Raw genomic sequence first — 17,761 nt, 5'->3', positions numbered from 1 at the left:
TTTTAAAAATTGAGATAAGTGTATATTCTAAATCTTTAACGTCACTTCTGTTCAGAGAAAAAGTAATATAAGTGCAGTTCCAGTCAGTGCTGCTCCATATTGGCCTTACTCTTGTATTAAAATGCATATAGAGTTTTGACTGAGAGGCAAACTAATACAAGTGCGTTGTTTACATTGTGTTGTTGCTACCAAGCCCTCTTCAAGTGATATCTTTATCCATGGCCTTTGCTTCAGTAAAGTCTCATTTTATAAACTTATGGATCAACAATTGGTTCGCTTCTGAAAAAGTAAATATTTTACAGTCCGTTCAAAAGAAACCAAATGACCTGAAAATGTACAAAAAATTGCCCAGACATGTTCAGACATTTTTAACAAGAGCCAGAACAGGTCACATTGTCACACGATTGTACCTACACCGATTTCACCTTTCTGATAATCCTACTTGTCTGTGGTGTAATAATCATGATGAAGATCTGGAACACATTCTTCTATACTGTCCATCCATAAATTACAAAAGAAGTAAATTAAAATCATCAATACCAATTGCAGAAGACACAGCTCTGCAGTATATATTGACTACTCTGGCTACTAGCAACAGGCATCTATAATGAACACCGTTCAAAATACCTCTCACTTCTCATGAAAAACAAAAACTGATTAGACTATAGTGGAATTTATGTTGTCAGCAAACAGCTGGATAGATTAAGAAGATTGACTGAGGGATTCTTTCGGTTACACACACACACACACATTTTGTGTTATAATATGATAATCAGAAAGCTCAAATGCTGTTAAGACAAGAATGTTTCAATGTTGTAAGCAATGTTCTTGTTCTTGTTTTAAATAATATACAAATACTGAAAACTGTTGTACTTATATTACTTCTCCACAAAAATATTTTCGTGGCAAAATAATACAAGTGACTTTAGGACCCTATTTTACCTAAAATGTTTGAGAATAGATAATTTATATTTAGAAGTTAAAAAATATAGGTACCAACATACTCAACTGTAAATTTACAGCAATATAGTCCTGTAACAGATTTTTTAATTTCCTTTTCAACTTCAAAGTCATTTATCTCAAAAGTTACTAAATGTCACTTGTATCACTTTGCTTCTGAATGCCTCAATTAATAGCAGTACTTTAATGTATGTTATTAAGATACAGTTACATCACATGTAATGAGCGTATTACAGTATGGTCGAACAAAATTAACATTTGATGCTATATTTTAAGGGCATTAACGTTTTAGTTTCGAATCCTTCATTCTGACATCATAGCCAGTCTTAAGAATTTTTCGGACAGTCCATTTTTGTATATAGATAACTTTTTGAAGATCGTAATTTCATTGATCGTTCTCAGGGATAGTCATCCCACTGATGAAATGGAAGTAATGGGCGCTATGTTGCTATACTTGATTGTTTTTTTTTTACAGTCTGGATGGAACTTCAAAGAAGGCTAAGAGCCTTTCAGCAGCGGGGGATAGCACCCAGTTACATTCGAGTCATACACAGTCCCACACCACTGCTCAAGCCACACACAGTACAAGTCAGCAGCCCCCACAGCCTCCCAGTGGGACACAGCCACCGGCAGCTACCACTGGAACAGGGCAGTATGCACCTCCCAATTATGGCCAGACTGGAGGGTATTCACAGCAACCCCCTGCACAAGGAGGCTATCAGGGCGGGCAGTACCCTCCCACAGGACCCCAACAGCCACCTACTCCATACAACCAACCACCATACAACCAGCAGTATGGTCAGTCCAGCGACCCCAACTATGCCAACTATCAGAACTGGGGCTACTCTCAGACTGGATATGGGGGCTACAACCAAGGCTGGGGAAACTACAACTATTACTAGACTTAACCAGTATCTGTCCATTGTATGATCAGAGTGTTTTTAATATGTCATTAAAATGGTTGATATTCAGTGTTTTCATGCGTACATTTTATGTTTGGGTATATCACACCATTGTGATGAAGGTAGAAGTGACACCTCTTGAAACGAAAAAAGTAAGGTAAATGGAATTTTGCAGTTATAAAAAATTATACTGTATATAAGGATATTAATGTGAGAACAATCAAATGTTGACCTAAATTCAATTTTCATAATATTGTTTTAAATGCGTGTTTTAAAAGGCGGTTAGCCCTGTTTATGTTCTGTGCACTCTAAACAAGAGCACTAATGTCATGATGTGAATAGTCGTAAATAGTAATCTGTCATGTTGTGCAGCTTATATCTTTGTTGCAATGCTGACAGTTGACAGCAGTTGAAATATTTTCTTTAGATAACCACCCAAAATTTGTATCATAAGTTAATTTTGTTTTCTCCAATTGTATTACTTGACGTTTATTTGAATATTTATGTTTGCATGATGTGCTGTATGTATTACATCAATCCAAGATTTGAAATTTATAACCATTCTTGTGAAGTGCAAGAAAAGGCATTTACATATTTTATAAATGGTTTGATTTTTCATAACTCAGTCATTCCTTGAATGTTTCTGTCCAGTGTCCAACCAAAGTCGCAAAATAATTATTTCTGTTCTGCAGTTTGTGTAAACCCTAAAAGGCGTCACTTAGAAGGGGTGAGTGTAAGAAATGAGGAAAGATGTAATATGTTTAATAGAAAAAAAAAATTGTTTCTGTGTGAAGACTATCCAATTTGTCAGCTTTTTATTGGAGAATTTCAATATAGGCAATTTGGATGCGTTAAAATCTAGGAGAAGAATAAGTTTCGTATCTTTGAGAGAAATTAAAGAATATGGAGTGAGATATAATAATAATATTACAACGGGATCAAAATATGGCCTCTGACAATTTAAACTTGTATTAGATACAGTGTTTGGCACGTAAAGATTTTTACTGATCTGCAAAGATATAATATTAGAGGTTATAACAGTTTATTCAGATGAGAAATTATACAAATATAATCGACGTTTAGCTAAAAAAAATTTCAGTTTAACCTACATTCACATGATTCACAGTATAACTTTATTTTACGCAGCATCATTTGAAATCATTGTTGACAATATATTAAATATTACGGAACTGTGCATAATGTATGTTAGAAATTAGCGTCTTTAAATGACCATCTAAATAAGTAATAAAGCACAAATATATAAAAGTATGATGCAAGTTGTGTAATAGTTTATATGTAGATTTCGGATGAACTAAAAATGCTTGGTCCTTTGGTGGTACAAGTGATACAATCAGCCAAGTATCTCCTGTTAAAATGGGAATGATAAAGAATAAGATTTACGACTTCTGTATAGTTTTCTCTTTCAGTTGTCATAAATATACTGAAGTACAACCTGTAATTCTAATAGAAATATCCTTCCAGAAGTTACTGTCCATTCTGGGGCTAAGAAAGAGGAAAAGTTAATGAATTTGTTGGAACTTTTTTACAAATTGATTTTGTTCGTTAAGTAAGTTTGTACTCTTTGTCAAAGGCAATTGTCCTGGTGCCATAAAGAGTGTGATCTGACAGACTCTATAGTACAGAAGCTGAGGACATTATCATGTGCAAAATTGAACAGAAATGTTCACGTATCATTTTGCCAGAAATATCTTACTTTTGGTCTGTTCTATGCCAAAATTATATAATAATTTATAACTTGTCCTGATATACGTGACTTTAAAAAATTGGTACAAAGCTTACATTGTACACATTTTCAAAAGAGACTCCCAAATTTACTGAGCATTGAAACATGAATATTAATTTTTTTTTTCTGGGTTGTACAAAGAGGAGGAGGAGGTCATTTTTATAATTCCAAAAATAAATCAATTGATATACAGTAAACCCTCCATTTAACGGACTATTCTATTGGGGGCAAAGGGATGTCCATAAAATCGCTAATTTTTTAAAACAGTATTTTTTAAATATAACATAATTTGAACATATTAATGTTACATGTTAAATGTGCATTTTTCTGATGCCAACATCATCATAACAGATCACCACGTCACACAGGACTAATGTACATTTTTTTCTCACTACATATGATATGCTTCAGTTGGTGACCAATCATTAAGAAAAATTGCATGGCGCGAAATCTCATCACTGCATCACACAGGACTACATTTCATCTTACTGCATAAGTTGTGCTTCCACTTGTGTTCACAAATAATAGTAATAAAATTAAAAAATACAATAATAAAAAAATTGTCTGTTGAATCGAAGGTTTACTGTATGTAGTTTGTAAACTCTGCACTTTAAGTAGATGCATGCCATTAATTTTGCACTAATTTACATAATACAGTAAAACCTCGATAAGACACACCCGCTTATTATACTATCCCGTGTAATACGTTTTTTTTTGTCCAGTCCCTGCACATTTCATATATAACGCCTTTATAAAATACCCTGTTTGTTGCGCTCAAGTCCTGCATAATATGCTGATTTTGTGGAATATTATCGGTGTAATTTTCAGCAATGAAACATCTTGGTCATTGAACTCACTGGTGCCATTAACCTGAAAAGTATTGGTATTCGACCTTTACCTGCACATTTAAACCTTCATACTTCATACTCGTACTTTAGTTTGTTACGCTCTCTTATTCGACTCCTTACCTATGTGGGAAAGCGTACATACAGTTACAATACCCAACCCTCTTGCTAATCCTCTCTCTCAAACAGCATTCCTCACTTGGCCGTAATAAAATTCTGAAAATTTTTGCTGGGCATTCTGTTGTCCTTTAGTGTATTGAAGTCTCTGTGAATGTGAGTAGAATGAGTGTTAAACAAAAGGTGCTTTCTGTGTCAAAAAAATTGGGAATCTTACGAAAGTATGAGGAGAACAGTACTCTTACTCAGAAACAACTCTCTGATTCATTAGGAATCCCATCATCAACATTAAGAACGATAATAAAAAATCGCGACTCAATCACTACTGCTGCAATGTCGGGAGGATGTAATCGCAGGAAACTGAAGTGTGGTAAAGACTGCAAACAACTATAAATAACTTTTTTTTTCGAAAGCATTAAGTACAGTACATATTGGGAAATATCTTTGACGTACAGTACAGTAATTACATAATGGAGTAATACTGTATTACCTTTCATGAATCATGTATTTCAATAAAGAAAAATGCTGATAGATACTGTATATAAGTGAAAAATTAGTATACCTGCCTAATACGCAGTTTACATCCGGTCCCTTGGACAGCGTCTTATCGGGGTTGTAATGTATAACTATGAGTGTATTTTAATAATTTATAATATTTTTCAGTATATAGACATCACCATTTAAAAATTATATGAATGATACAATATATTAGAACTTTCTTCATGGTTTACTCACGTGTAAGAAATAAGTTGAAAGTAAAGGTGGCAATTGTGCAAAATATCTCTGCCCTTATTTAAGTAGAATTTTATATCCTTGAGTGCAGTCTGCTTATATTGTTGGAAATATTAAGAATTTTAATTATTACAGACTGATCTGGACTTTCCTCGAGGTTAAATGAATTGAGTTCTTTATGCTGATAGAACACAGCTGTATTGTTAGTGTTATCTCCAGGAATGATAGACTGAATACAATTGCAATGAAAAGGAGTGGCAACAACATATTTGCACTTTACATTAATCACTCATTCCTGGACTGATAGGTATATAACAAAAATTGTACCAGTCAAGTGTCTCAAGTACATAAATTTTACAATACCTTGGTTTTGATGGAGACTTTCCCAAGTATGCAATGAAAAGTATAAATAATTATGTCTGTAATAATTTCTTATGCTGGGTAACTTTCAGTGCTGACTCATTGTACTGGCCATTATCACCATCTCATTCAAGCGCTAGAAACCTTAGTAGTTGATAAAACGTCGTAAAATAACTAAAATAATAATTATTTATTTTAGAAAAGGGTTTTCCCTTCTCTCTTCCTCATCTTCATTATCCTCCTCACCCATTCCCTACACTACACTTACACGAACACTTAACACATAAACTCAATCTAGTACACAACATAACTCTCCACAGATACACATCATGCATAGCATGGCCCGCCAAAGTGGTGTGTAACTTAAAAATGGATCATAGTCCTGTCATTGCTGGGTAACTTTCGGCATTGGACCTCGGACTTATTTGCCTTCATTAATTTCAACTTCATCTATCATATTCAATAGCTTCAGGTCGACCAGAAGATCCAGCAGACATAGTGTTGTGATTCACCTACAGATGGCATCTGTCTGGGGAGCTGTGTCGATCTCAGGGAGGAGTACGGACTTTCACAACGGATTACAGCAGACCAGGGAGCTACCAGTATATGTAACTCAGACAGACGGCTCCATAGTGAATCACGATATCTATGGTGCTGTGGTCTTCAGGTCTATATAGGACGTAGTATGTGATTTGCGAACAGATGCCATTGATATGAGGAAGCTGCAGAATATCAACAGGAAGACTCCATCAGATCTATATGCAATAGCTGAATTGATAAGATGAAACCAAGCAGTGAATCACGTACTCACAGGAAGTCAATAATAATAAGGTGGGAAACACAATAAGCTTTGGGCCCCTCAGAAGGGGGGTGAAATAAATATACATACATACATTTCTTAAAAGTAATTTCCAATATTACATACCAGTCGCCACACCTCTGGAAGGGACAGATGCCATCCGTAGTGTCTTTTTGCTCTAAACTTCTAATTGATACTCTACAAATATAACCCTCTTAGTGGTTATTTCATCTTAGGGAAAAGATCGTAGTCTCAGGGACACATATGCGGAGAATACGGAGGATGCTCTGAAAATTTCTCAGTTCTACCTGTTAAGTAAATTAACCACTTGGGCACCATCACGAAACATAATAGGATTAATATTGAAGAGATTTTGGCACGAATTTTTCTTATATTCAATTTTTTTAAGTGTATAAATGATTGTAGGAGGAGTAATTCCAATTTCTTTCGATATTTCTACACACGTCCAACAGCAGTTCTCCTCTAATAATGCCTTTACAGTGTTCACATGCAAATTGTCATTAACAGGTGCTGGACTACCAGCTCCACTTTTCTGTTAACACCTTCTCTCTCCCTACGAAATGAACTCTCACACCTAGCAACAGTACCATGTGGCAGTGCTTCCCCAAGGCAAACTTACTCTTGCAACCTATATTTTAATGAAACGCTTTATCTCGCACGTTTGCTAATATTTTCTTAGAGCATTACAGATAACATTATTATTATTATTACTACAGTCACTGCATACAGAATGTAAATGACATTATTACTGTATTACTTACAGATAACACATATCAGACACCACTCCATCTCATATTAACAATAATCACCACTAGGAAAGCTGAATACTAAGCATGAGGCCACTAATTTTCGAATGACCTGTGTAAGAGCTCTACATGATGGAGAAGTCTTCTTCCATATATAATGTTTTCTTAAAAGTATCAGCTATGTAAAAGTGATATGTAAGAATTCTTACATACAACAAAACTTGTAGTTGTTGTTTAGTCAACTGTCCGAAGACAGGTTTGAATCTCATAAGTAACACCAATAAGGCATCACTCATGAGGCAACTAGACCAGGAGATAATGGGGTAGAGTGGCCAGTTCCTTTTCCCCTCCAATGCATACATTGCTGATTAGCTACATATAAAACTTGTAGTATTAGTCATTTTTGGTATTGCTGATAATATACTTTAAGAAAAATGATTATGCAGATAAGTATTTACGTGCTGTATTCAGCAAATATTGGCTAAATCTGAAGCTAAATTAAGAATCAGGCTTCACTTGAAAAAACCATGAACACAGATGTATAGGAACGTGGAGAAACCTAAGAAAATGATCATGAAACTTGACATTTGGAATAGTCCAGTACTGTCGTCATAATTTTGCAAGTCTCTCTTGCACTGAATGTCTCATATAATACAGTGAATAGCATTTGCTTGATGTAATTTATAACATATTTTTATAAACATTATATTTTGTGTACATCATGAAGGATTGATTCTAGAACTTTCACCTGAGTACAATCTCGAATCAATAGGTAAAAGTGCTAGTGCATATCTCGCCTTCCTAAATACCAAGAAAAATGATTAATGGAAAAGTAATGGAGTTGTTGCAGAGGAATAGCTGTAACCACAAATGAAATAGAGCAGAATGGAAAGTATGTGTTACAGAATTATAATACCAAACTTCTAATACAAAAATGTATATAATAGTAATACAGTGTAATCATAACATTACATTCTGCGACGAATGCTGCAGAAGTCCAGGAAAATATAAATGGCCGAATCCACTTGACTGACCTAATGAGTAAGAAACCCTTCCCTTTCTTGTTCACCTGAAGCCGAAAGTAGAACAACTCTCTATATATTGTGAAATAATTTCACCAGCAATGGAAAAAGTCCAGTCCAATTATGCATTAAGAATATCAACGTAACTACACTTCTGAATATTAAAATGTTCTATGTTTCACATGTCTGTTTTACTTTCTAATAAATGTAGAACGAGAAAGTATTTTAATGTTGCAAAATATATATATAAAATTTTCACGAAAAAAACAGTTTCAGCATCCCTAACACTAGAGTGGTTTGGAGCATACTGTATGTCTCTGTGTATAGCAGTTTCTGCTAAACTGTTGTTGTCGAATGGCAATTAAAAGTTCATTTGCATCATTCTTTCTCTAGCTTCCCTATAAAGTACTTCAGTGTTGTTGTTCTTGTTATTGTAGTCCAGTTTGTCACAGAGGAGGTGCTGTTACTACTTCATAAACTTTATTTATATTAATATCCAGCAATAATACACATGAAATATGTAATTGTTAGTAAAATATTAACAAGTCTTTATTTAAAATATAAAAAAAAAACAGTATTAATTTACTCCAAATCATACGAGACAATTTTGTTTGTGATTTTTTATTGCATAGAATAAATTGAAAAAAAAAATGAAATGATACGGGAAAAGTGATTTTGAAAGAGTATTATTTATATACAGAATTATCTACTTTTGGTTGTGATTTTATTATAACCTATTATTCTCTCTGACTAGATGAGCACACAGATACGGATTAATGAATAAACTAATTGCAAATCTTCCATTTGTGTGGGTAAATTTCCATAGAAAGAAATATTCTACAAAGATCTGAGTTGTCAGTTTTAATAAATAAAAAAATAACAGAAGTAATTATAAGGTATGAATAGCTATTTTATCTGAATTTATGCAGAATTAGTTCCTACGTATATTTATTTCAGTCATACAGCTTGAAATCAAATACTTTTTGGGATTATAAAGGTTGCCTCTTGTATGCCATCCAGAAAACAAAAGTGCATCTTCTTATTTAGTAAATCTAATTTTTATAATTATATGTCTGATTAATCAAGGCTATATACAGTAATATTCGTAACAAGATAAAAGGATTGAAATGCTGCAAAATGCATAAAATGTACAATAATAAAGTACAAGTTCTGTACAGGAAGTATCCAGCCATCTAATATTGAAGAAAAGTAGCCTACTAAGACAATAACAGCTTAGTGCTCTTCAGAGTACTCTCCTTGTATCTTCACACACATTCCATTCAAAACTGTCTGCAAAGTCATCACCTTCAGTTGTCTCATTGCTGTCTGCTTAATCTCGTCTACATTCTGCAGTCTCATCCCTTTCAATGGGGGTTTACAGATTTGGGTGATACAATGTTTTGCATGAGATGTGAAGAATGGGCAGATCATTGTCATGAAGAAGCTGTCGGTCACTACCGGCTCAAGAGCCTCTGTCAAAATCTCTGAACAATAAATAGTCCGTTGAATCTCCAGATCTTCCAATCTTTGCACTGTCAAATGCTGATTTTCATTGATTGCTAGCTGCATACTTTGAACAGTTTTAAGTGGTGACTGACTAGAGCCAAACTTTGTAATCATTTGCTAGTCAGGACAGAGTAGCAAGTTGCAAGTGGAGCTGCTTGACATTCACTGTCTGATTTTTTTTCCGAATCCCTTTGATGTTACATTACAACAGTGGCGTAGCATCAGTGTAAGCTAAAAAGCTTAGCTTCCCCAGTTAATAATAATTTCATAATAAACCTGCAGTTTATGGACAAAATTATTTATTAATTTTAATAGAATTTATATTTACGCATTAAATATTGTGATGCGACAGCTCAGGATGATTTGTGATGCAGCAGTAAACAAGAAGCCTGCACACACCAGCTTCCAAGCAGACTGGTTTCTTCTGTGTAATCCATCCCACAGATTTTCCATCCCTTTCTAACTAAACTACCCTAGTCGCAAGAAGCTAGCTTTAACATTTAAAATAAGTAGTTTCCGAGTTATCACTTTTCGTCAGTTGTGTTCAGTTGAAGTGTTAGTGTGCATTGTGGCTGATATAATAAATAATGAGCAAAATAACAGTTCCTGACACTAATTTACTTGAATTTTTTAGGACAATTGTATTATCAAGACTGACTTATGAACAAAAGTGTGATTTAAAAAACAAATGACCGACTCCCTTGCTGTCAATGAAGGACACAACCAAAAGACAGACGCATACTTACGTAATGATACTAATATTGTGATTTCTCTAAGTATGACAGGGAGTGAGCTAATGTTATATGTACTGTATACGTGTCTATTTGTTAAGAGATATGTGTAAACCGTGAAATCATATTTTACTACGTATCATTTGGGGTCATACCTTATTGGTGTTACTTACGATGTTCCAACCAATCTTCGACTGCTGACTTGAAATTGACTACTATTTATTTTAAGACTGTGTTTTTGTAATACGTTTTCTCATATTGCATGAAAGACAACTTGAGTTAGCTTCCCCTGCTCAAAATTTCATGCTACGCCACTGCATTACAAATCAGCAAGCACCTTTGAGCAGTGTACAGCTTGCATTACATTTTGTTTATGTGAATTCAACAGTGAAGTGAGATCAGAAAAAAAAAACACTTTTTTTTTTACAGAAAATTACAGAAATAAACCCCTTCTGTGGGATACTCAGAATCCAGAACATTATAAGAAACTTAAGCAGTGTTGCTAAATCTGGTGAAGTTTAACTTTTTCGGTGACAATCTTTAACTTTTCTCTTGCTTAAATAGGGATTTAGCAACTTTTCAGCACCTTCCAGTGACAGAAATAAAACTTTCTCTATTGATAGTAAGTAGCAATTTTTGAACTACTGTTTGGAGACTTCCCATACACTTCAGTTGGAAACGCTGAACTTAAGCCTTAAGACTATTGGGTGTCTAGCTATTTTAAAATTTATTGTAAACCGGTAAAGGAGTTGCCTGAGGCATAAAGACGCATAGTAACTGTTTTAATCTTTCCCCCCCTGAAAGTAGTGTCTTCTTTTGCAACTCTTGACCCAATTAAATTAAACAGTTACAGATACTCGAAGTCTGTAGAAGACATCCGAATGAAATTTTTGCATTGAATTTCTTGATTTTTTTAAATATTCGATAAATTTGATGCATCATTTAATTTTTATCTCTATGTAGATTTCTTTGCCATCAGTATTTGTTTTCTTCTTATAAATAACGCCATCCCACAACAATAAAAGCAGCATGCATAACTTTTATCTCCTATATCTCTACAAGTATTAACAAAATATCGGAGCACTTCTGAATCGAGCATTCAAAGTGAGCATTCTTCATGCTGACATCACTTTGTAATGTAACATTTGCTCGCTGCAAGCATTAGATTACAAAGTTCAGTTCACGTCAGTCACCGCCTTAGGTGTTACATTTGTTGAAAGTCTTCCAGAACGTGAATTGCTTTCAACATATTCCTAAATATCTTTGAAGTTTCATTAACAATTGAAAGGTTGACAGCAAAAACCAGACAAGTCCAAAATATTAATTTTTTCAGAAAACGAAAAAACTGTTTCTCACGTTTTTCATACAATATAATAATCTGAAGTATTTTATACAGGTATCTCATATAAATCTACCAACTTTGGTAAAAAATTTCACTGCTCTATTTTATATGGTTTCTTGGGGTTTGGACATACCCACTTTTTGCAGAAAATTTTATATGTGCACACATTAATTGAGAAAAAGTATATGAAATCATGTTTCATTGATATCAACTGTATCAACATACAAATAAATACTTTATAAGTGTCTTATTAAATTAAAGACTTAATGTTAGAGTGATTTCCTGAACAAGAATAACAATGTGTTATGTTATATTTTTTTCTTTCTAAATTTGTATCCTTCAGCCTTTGAATTCATGGCATGTCAGGTATATCAAGTACCGAAAAATAATTATTCTAATAACAATAAACTATGCTCAATAAAAATATTATTATTATTATTATTATTATTATTATAGCTGTTTTCACACATCTTGGAATTGGTTTCCCAACACGATTTATATGTTCTTCACCTTTAATTTTGGCATTTCTTATTTTGTCTTCCTTCTTTTCTTTCCTCTTCCTCGTTTTGGTCATTGCATATTTGGGTCTGGTTCATTTTGATGATCATTTGTAAAACGAAATATTTAACCAGTAACACAAACAATAACAGCTAATATGGAAACAAAAGAACGCAACACTAATGTCGTCTTCATATTTTCTATTTAGAACTGGATAAGTTCTTTTGCTAAAAAGACATTGGACAAATCCACTTTTTGCAGAAATACTACATTTCCAAACACTCATTTCAATGGCACAAATCCGGTTTTTGTAGAAACTTACGTCAATAGATGCTGCTTGAGATGAAGTGAAGAGAACTGTATGATGCTCAAAATTTGAATTTTTGAACTTGTCCGCTTTTTGCTATCACCTTTCAATTTTATCTGAGCTTCACTCGTGGAATCATTTCCGGAAGCCATTAGAGCTTATGGAGAGAGATGTCCAATTAGACATAATTTAATGAAAATTTGTTGATCTATTCAGTCATTGTAAAAAATATGGTCACACAATACATAAACTCATTCAGTGGCATCTCACTACCGAGTAGCTACACAGAAGAGTGCGCAGTGAAGTCCCCTCTGGACTAGCTGTCAAGTTACATTAGGGCTGTACAATTGGTTCTTTAGATATTCAAAATGGCTGGATACTTTGCAGATATCTCGTCTATGTTATGTTTGTGACACACGTGTTTTATTCTTGTAGACTAGTGACAAGTAAAGCATATGTCTTATTGACGAGATCATAGAAGAATATTTTGATTTAAAAAATCAGTAATCAATAAAAACATCTTAACGTGTTTGTTGTGCTTGCAGTTGTTTATTGTAATTAATTGAAATGTCTTAACTAAGACATTGGTTCTAAAACTAACTACATTACTATCGAACATACCTGAAAAGCTAAAATGCGTTAAGTTTGTATGTAGAACGACAGAAAATATGTAGCACGATATTGAAGAAGATGTGACGTTAAATGTTGCTGCAGTAAAAGACCAATACAGTGCAGACTGATATACCGAAGATAACACAATGGGAAGTATGTATCCAAAAGAAATGTTTGTTGTTATGAGTGAATATCAACTCTAAGTTATTTTGCTTCCATGGTAAGCTTTTTTTTTCTCCCTTGTGTAACATACACAAACAAAGTATTCAGTATGGCACAATTATATGCAACTCCATTTTAAGTTCGCACTTACAGATATAATATATATACAGGTTGAACCGTAAGTAATGTAATTATTCTTTAAGACAATTCAAACAAAAAAGTTTAATACAATACAAATTGTTTATATGAAACATTTCATAACGTATTTTGGAAAAGCCATCAATTTAATTTCTCATATGCTCAGTCAGTTTAAGACAGCAGTGTATTATGATAAGTGACTGAAATAATTTTAGTGTTGTCTTTCAAATGCACAGAAATTTCATCCAAACAAATTTAACTTTTCGTTCTAAAAAGGAATTTTAAAATGTTACACAGTGGCGGCTCGTGAACTTGTGGATTGGGGGAGCTGCAGTAGATTTTGGTACATACAAATTTCACTTCTTGATATCATTACTAATAAGTATAGGACAAAAATAAATGCACTACATATCGAAAAATCAAAACTTCCTGACTTAGTTGGGAGATGTTTGTGGCATCATTTGCCATAATCGCTAAAATAAAACTAATACCATCGATTTCAGTCTGAATTTCAAATCGGCAGACACTCAACATGCAGTCTACCAGTTCATCCTGAATTGTTTTAGAATTACCTTTAAACAGTGGCGTGTTCCAAATAATTTTTGAGAGACTCGTTTAGATTACTCACGAAATACATCAGAGTTCTTCGAATCGTTTTTTCATCATGTCCCCTAAGGGGAAGTTCATACAATCAATATTTTTTTAAATAATTTAACGATTTTTTTCATTTCTTGATTATGTTTGAGAATGTTTGTTCTGTTCATTTCACTTAGTTGCGCAGCAATATTAGTTTTTCCTAACATAGCCAATGAAACAACATTTTTCAGGTGAGATTGCGAAGATTCGTGCTTTTTAATTTTTAGGGGCAAATGTCCTAAATCTGTCACACCACTCCTAGTCTATGCAGTATCACCAGCGAAGAGGAGGCAAGGAAAACAAAATACAGATTTTTTTTTTGTTCACATCCACATAATCACAAATGCTTAGTGTAAATTTCATTGTTATACTTCCGTACATATATGCACTATTTCGGCTGGATGAACTTGAGTAAGATTTAAGTCGGGTGACGGACGATCCTGTAATTTCACTTCATTACATCAATCTTCTCCGCGAAGGAAAGTTGAGAAAAATAAAATTAATATTCTGTAATTCACACACATTCATGCTTGCACATTTGCACTGGTTAAGTTACGGTACTAAGACGTCACACCAAAGCAACACTCAGATATACTGATGGTCAACAATGTTCTAAAACGGGAAAAGAAGTGTCTTTCGTATTTTACGTGCTATATCAAGAGGATTCTAATCCTAAAATTCTACTGGAGGCTGGATATATACGTAATAATAAGGCAAAAGAGAATATTAATTTCGTTATATTAACTCGATAAGATTCTACAACAATAAGTATGTGAAGAGAAAATAAAAATGTTGTCATTAAGTTTCAAAGGAATAGAGAATCCATTTGACGTAGTATTGCAATAGCGATGTGGGAGTGGAGGAAAGACCTTCCCTTATGGCCTGGCTCTGCAAGCCACTGCAGCGAAATATGGGTTTTAAACAGCGGCATTTTCCCTCTGCTTCCCTTCACCTCTCTACCCCCTGACCATGCAAGACACACTCTATGAGCTGCCCACCCTGCAGATCCCAGGTCGACTTTGAATGCAGTGTCAATTCCAATACAGTCGACGCGCAAAAAGGATTATGCATAAGATAATAGTACATATTCCCGGCCAGATGAAATATAAAGCAATTTACCAATAAAAGCTGTAACAATTCTTCTACAAATTAAAACAAATATTATTATTTTCCTGTCAAAGCAGGGAGTGCTGCAGCTCTGCAGCTCTTGTGGACGAGCCGCCCCTGATGTTACACTTGTTCATATCAAACTTCTTCATATTTTAAAGACGAAACTAAAATCTTTCTATAATTTATTATCATAATACACTGCTCTCATAAATTGACTTAGCATATTGGGAATTAAATCAATGGCTTCCCAAAACACGCTATAAAATGTTTCATATAAAACAATGTTTATCTCGAAAAGGAAGCAAAAACGAGCAAAATTGTATTAAACTCTTTTGTTGGAAATTTCTCAAAGAATAACCCCCTGAAATTAATTACATTACTTACGGTTCTTCCTGTATAGTAAATTAATAATTCATTTTTATAAATGTACAGTGCATATTGTACTTCTTTATTTCATAGCAGTAAAAGTGTGTAGTTGATAAGTTCCAGCCTCATTGTGTTTTGGTGATATAAAATTACGTGTAGTAGTGTATTATGTTGTAGACTTTTCTCCCTGAACTCCCATCCTATCATATTTGTTATTGAAACAAGTCACACTATAGATAAACTAAAGCGTGGAGGTGAAGTGTGCCCCCCAATAGGTGTGTTATATCAGACTTACTGTGTAACAGGCAATATGATAATTATTAAGAAACATTCGTTTTTTTAGATCTCTACATGAAAAAGGAATAGAAATGTAATTGCCAGTAGCGTAGCGTCAATGTAAGCTAAAAAGCTTCCCCAGTTAATAATAATTTCATAATAAACCTGCAGTTTATGGAGAAAATTATTTATTAATTTTAATAGAATTTATATTTACGTGTTAAATATTGTGATGCAGCAGTAAACAAGAAGCCTGCACACACCAGCTTCCAAGCAGACTGGTTTCTTCTGTGTAATCCACCCCGCAGATTTTCTATCCCTTTCTAACTAAACTACCCTAGTCGCAAGGCTCACAAGAAGCTAGCTTTAACATTTAAAATAAGTAGTTTCCGAGTTATCCCTTTTCGTCAGTTGTGTTCAGTTGAAGTGTTAGTGTGCATTGTGGCTGATATAATAAATAATGAGCGAAATAACAGTTCCTGACACTAATTTACTTGACTTTTTTTTAGAACAATTGTATTACGAACAAAAGTGTGATTTAAAAAACAAATGACCGACTCCCTTGCTGTCAATGAAGGACACAACCAAAAGACAGACGCATACTTACGTAATGATACTAATATTGTGATTTCTCTAAGTATGACAGGGAGTGAGCTAATGTTATACGTACTGTATACGTGTCTATTTGTTACCATATTTTACTACGTATCATTTGAGGTCATGCCTTATTGGTGTTATTTACGATGTTCCAACCAATCTTCGACTGCTGACTTGAAATTGACTACTATTTATTTTGAGGCTGTATTTTTGTAATAAGTTTTCTCATATTGCATGAAAGACAACTTGAGTTAGCTTCCCCTGCTCAAAATTTCATGCTACGCCACTGGTAATTGCATAAATATTTGGGATCTATTCACAGTCTTAAATCTAAGCTTTAAAAATGGCAGATGTCGGTATGGTAATGGTAAGTATTCTGTTGTAAAATTTTTCTCCATCACAATTTGCATTGTATGCACAAGTAATATCGGCCAAGACGAAATTATTGTTAAAAAGATAATCAGTTTTGCATATATTCTAGAATGAAATGCACAACATAAATTCGGACTCTACTGTGTTGAAAGTGTACTAGATATAACTTGCACGATTAAGTGATATTCACGTGTGTTACTTGTGTGAGGACTTTTTAGTTACAATCTTACGAGTTATATTGTTTTTACAATAATTTCTAATAGTGGTCAGCTGGATCTACATCCAGTAGGAAAAAGTCTTTAATTTGAATGGAGAGTAATTCTGCAAGTATCAAGTAAGGTGTGGGTCAAATTATTTCTTTCTTTCAAATCATAAGGTCTGAATTGAGCATTAAGATGTAATGAGAAGGTGTATCTTAAGTTCTATACATACAACAGCTCAGTTCTGTACTGTAGTTTCCAAGCATATTGCTAATTTTATTAGGAATTTTTCATGAAAATTTTAAGTCTGACTTTGTTGACAGGACAGTAATATTTCATTTTCAACAGGTAATAAATTGGGTTATGAGTTACAAACCCAGTTGAAGTATAATTAATTGTAGCTCTTATAATGCATTCATTAGGCTTGTATTCTTGAATAAATCAGTCCACACAGGCACTAATGATCTCGTAAATAAAATGTCATAACACTTTGTATAACATACTCCTGAGTACTATTTATTTTTTTTTAATTATATCCATGATTTTTACCCACTCATGAATCCCATAACTTTCAAACTTTTTTTTTTCTTTTATTAATGTATTTTTATTTATGTTCTTTGTGCTACTGTGAAATTTCCTCTAATATTTCCTTTCTTCAAT

The 17,761-nt window shown here is 33.7% G+C and overlaps 1 protein-coding gene across 1 annotated transcript in view; it reads left to right on the top strand.

Annotated features, from left to right (window-relative positions):
- Positions 1-15,822, top strand: part of Prp39 (pre-mRNA processing factor 39) — an 80,975-nt gene extending 65,153 nt beyond the window's left edge. Inside the window, exon 18 of the mRNA XM_069819101.1 lies at positions 1,436-15,822. Coding sequence (XP_069675202.1) covers positions 1,436-1,862 — 427 coding nt within the window. The 3' untranslated portion in view covers positions 1,863-15,822. The remainder of the gene's footprint in view (positions 1-1,435) is intronic.
- Positions 15,823-17,761: the final 1,939 nt, after the last annotated feature.

This window comes from Periplaneta americana, chromosome 2, assembly GCF_040183065.1.
Source record: "Periplaneta americana isolate PAMFEO1 chromosome 2, P.americana_PAMFEO1_priV1, whole genome shotgun sequence".
NCBI lineage: Eukaryota > Metazoa > Arthropoda > Insecta > Blattodea > Blattidae > Periplaneta > Periplaneta americana.
The sequence above is the reverse complement of the archived record's forward strand: the minus strand, read 5'-3'. Positions and strand labels throughout refer to the sequence as shown.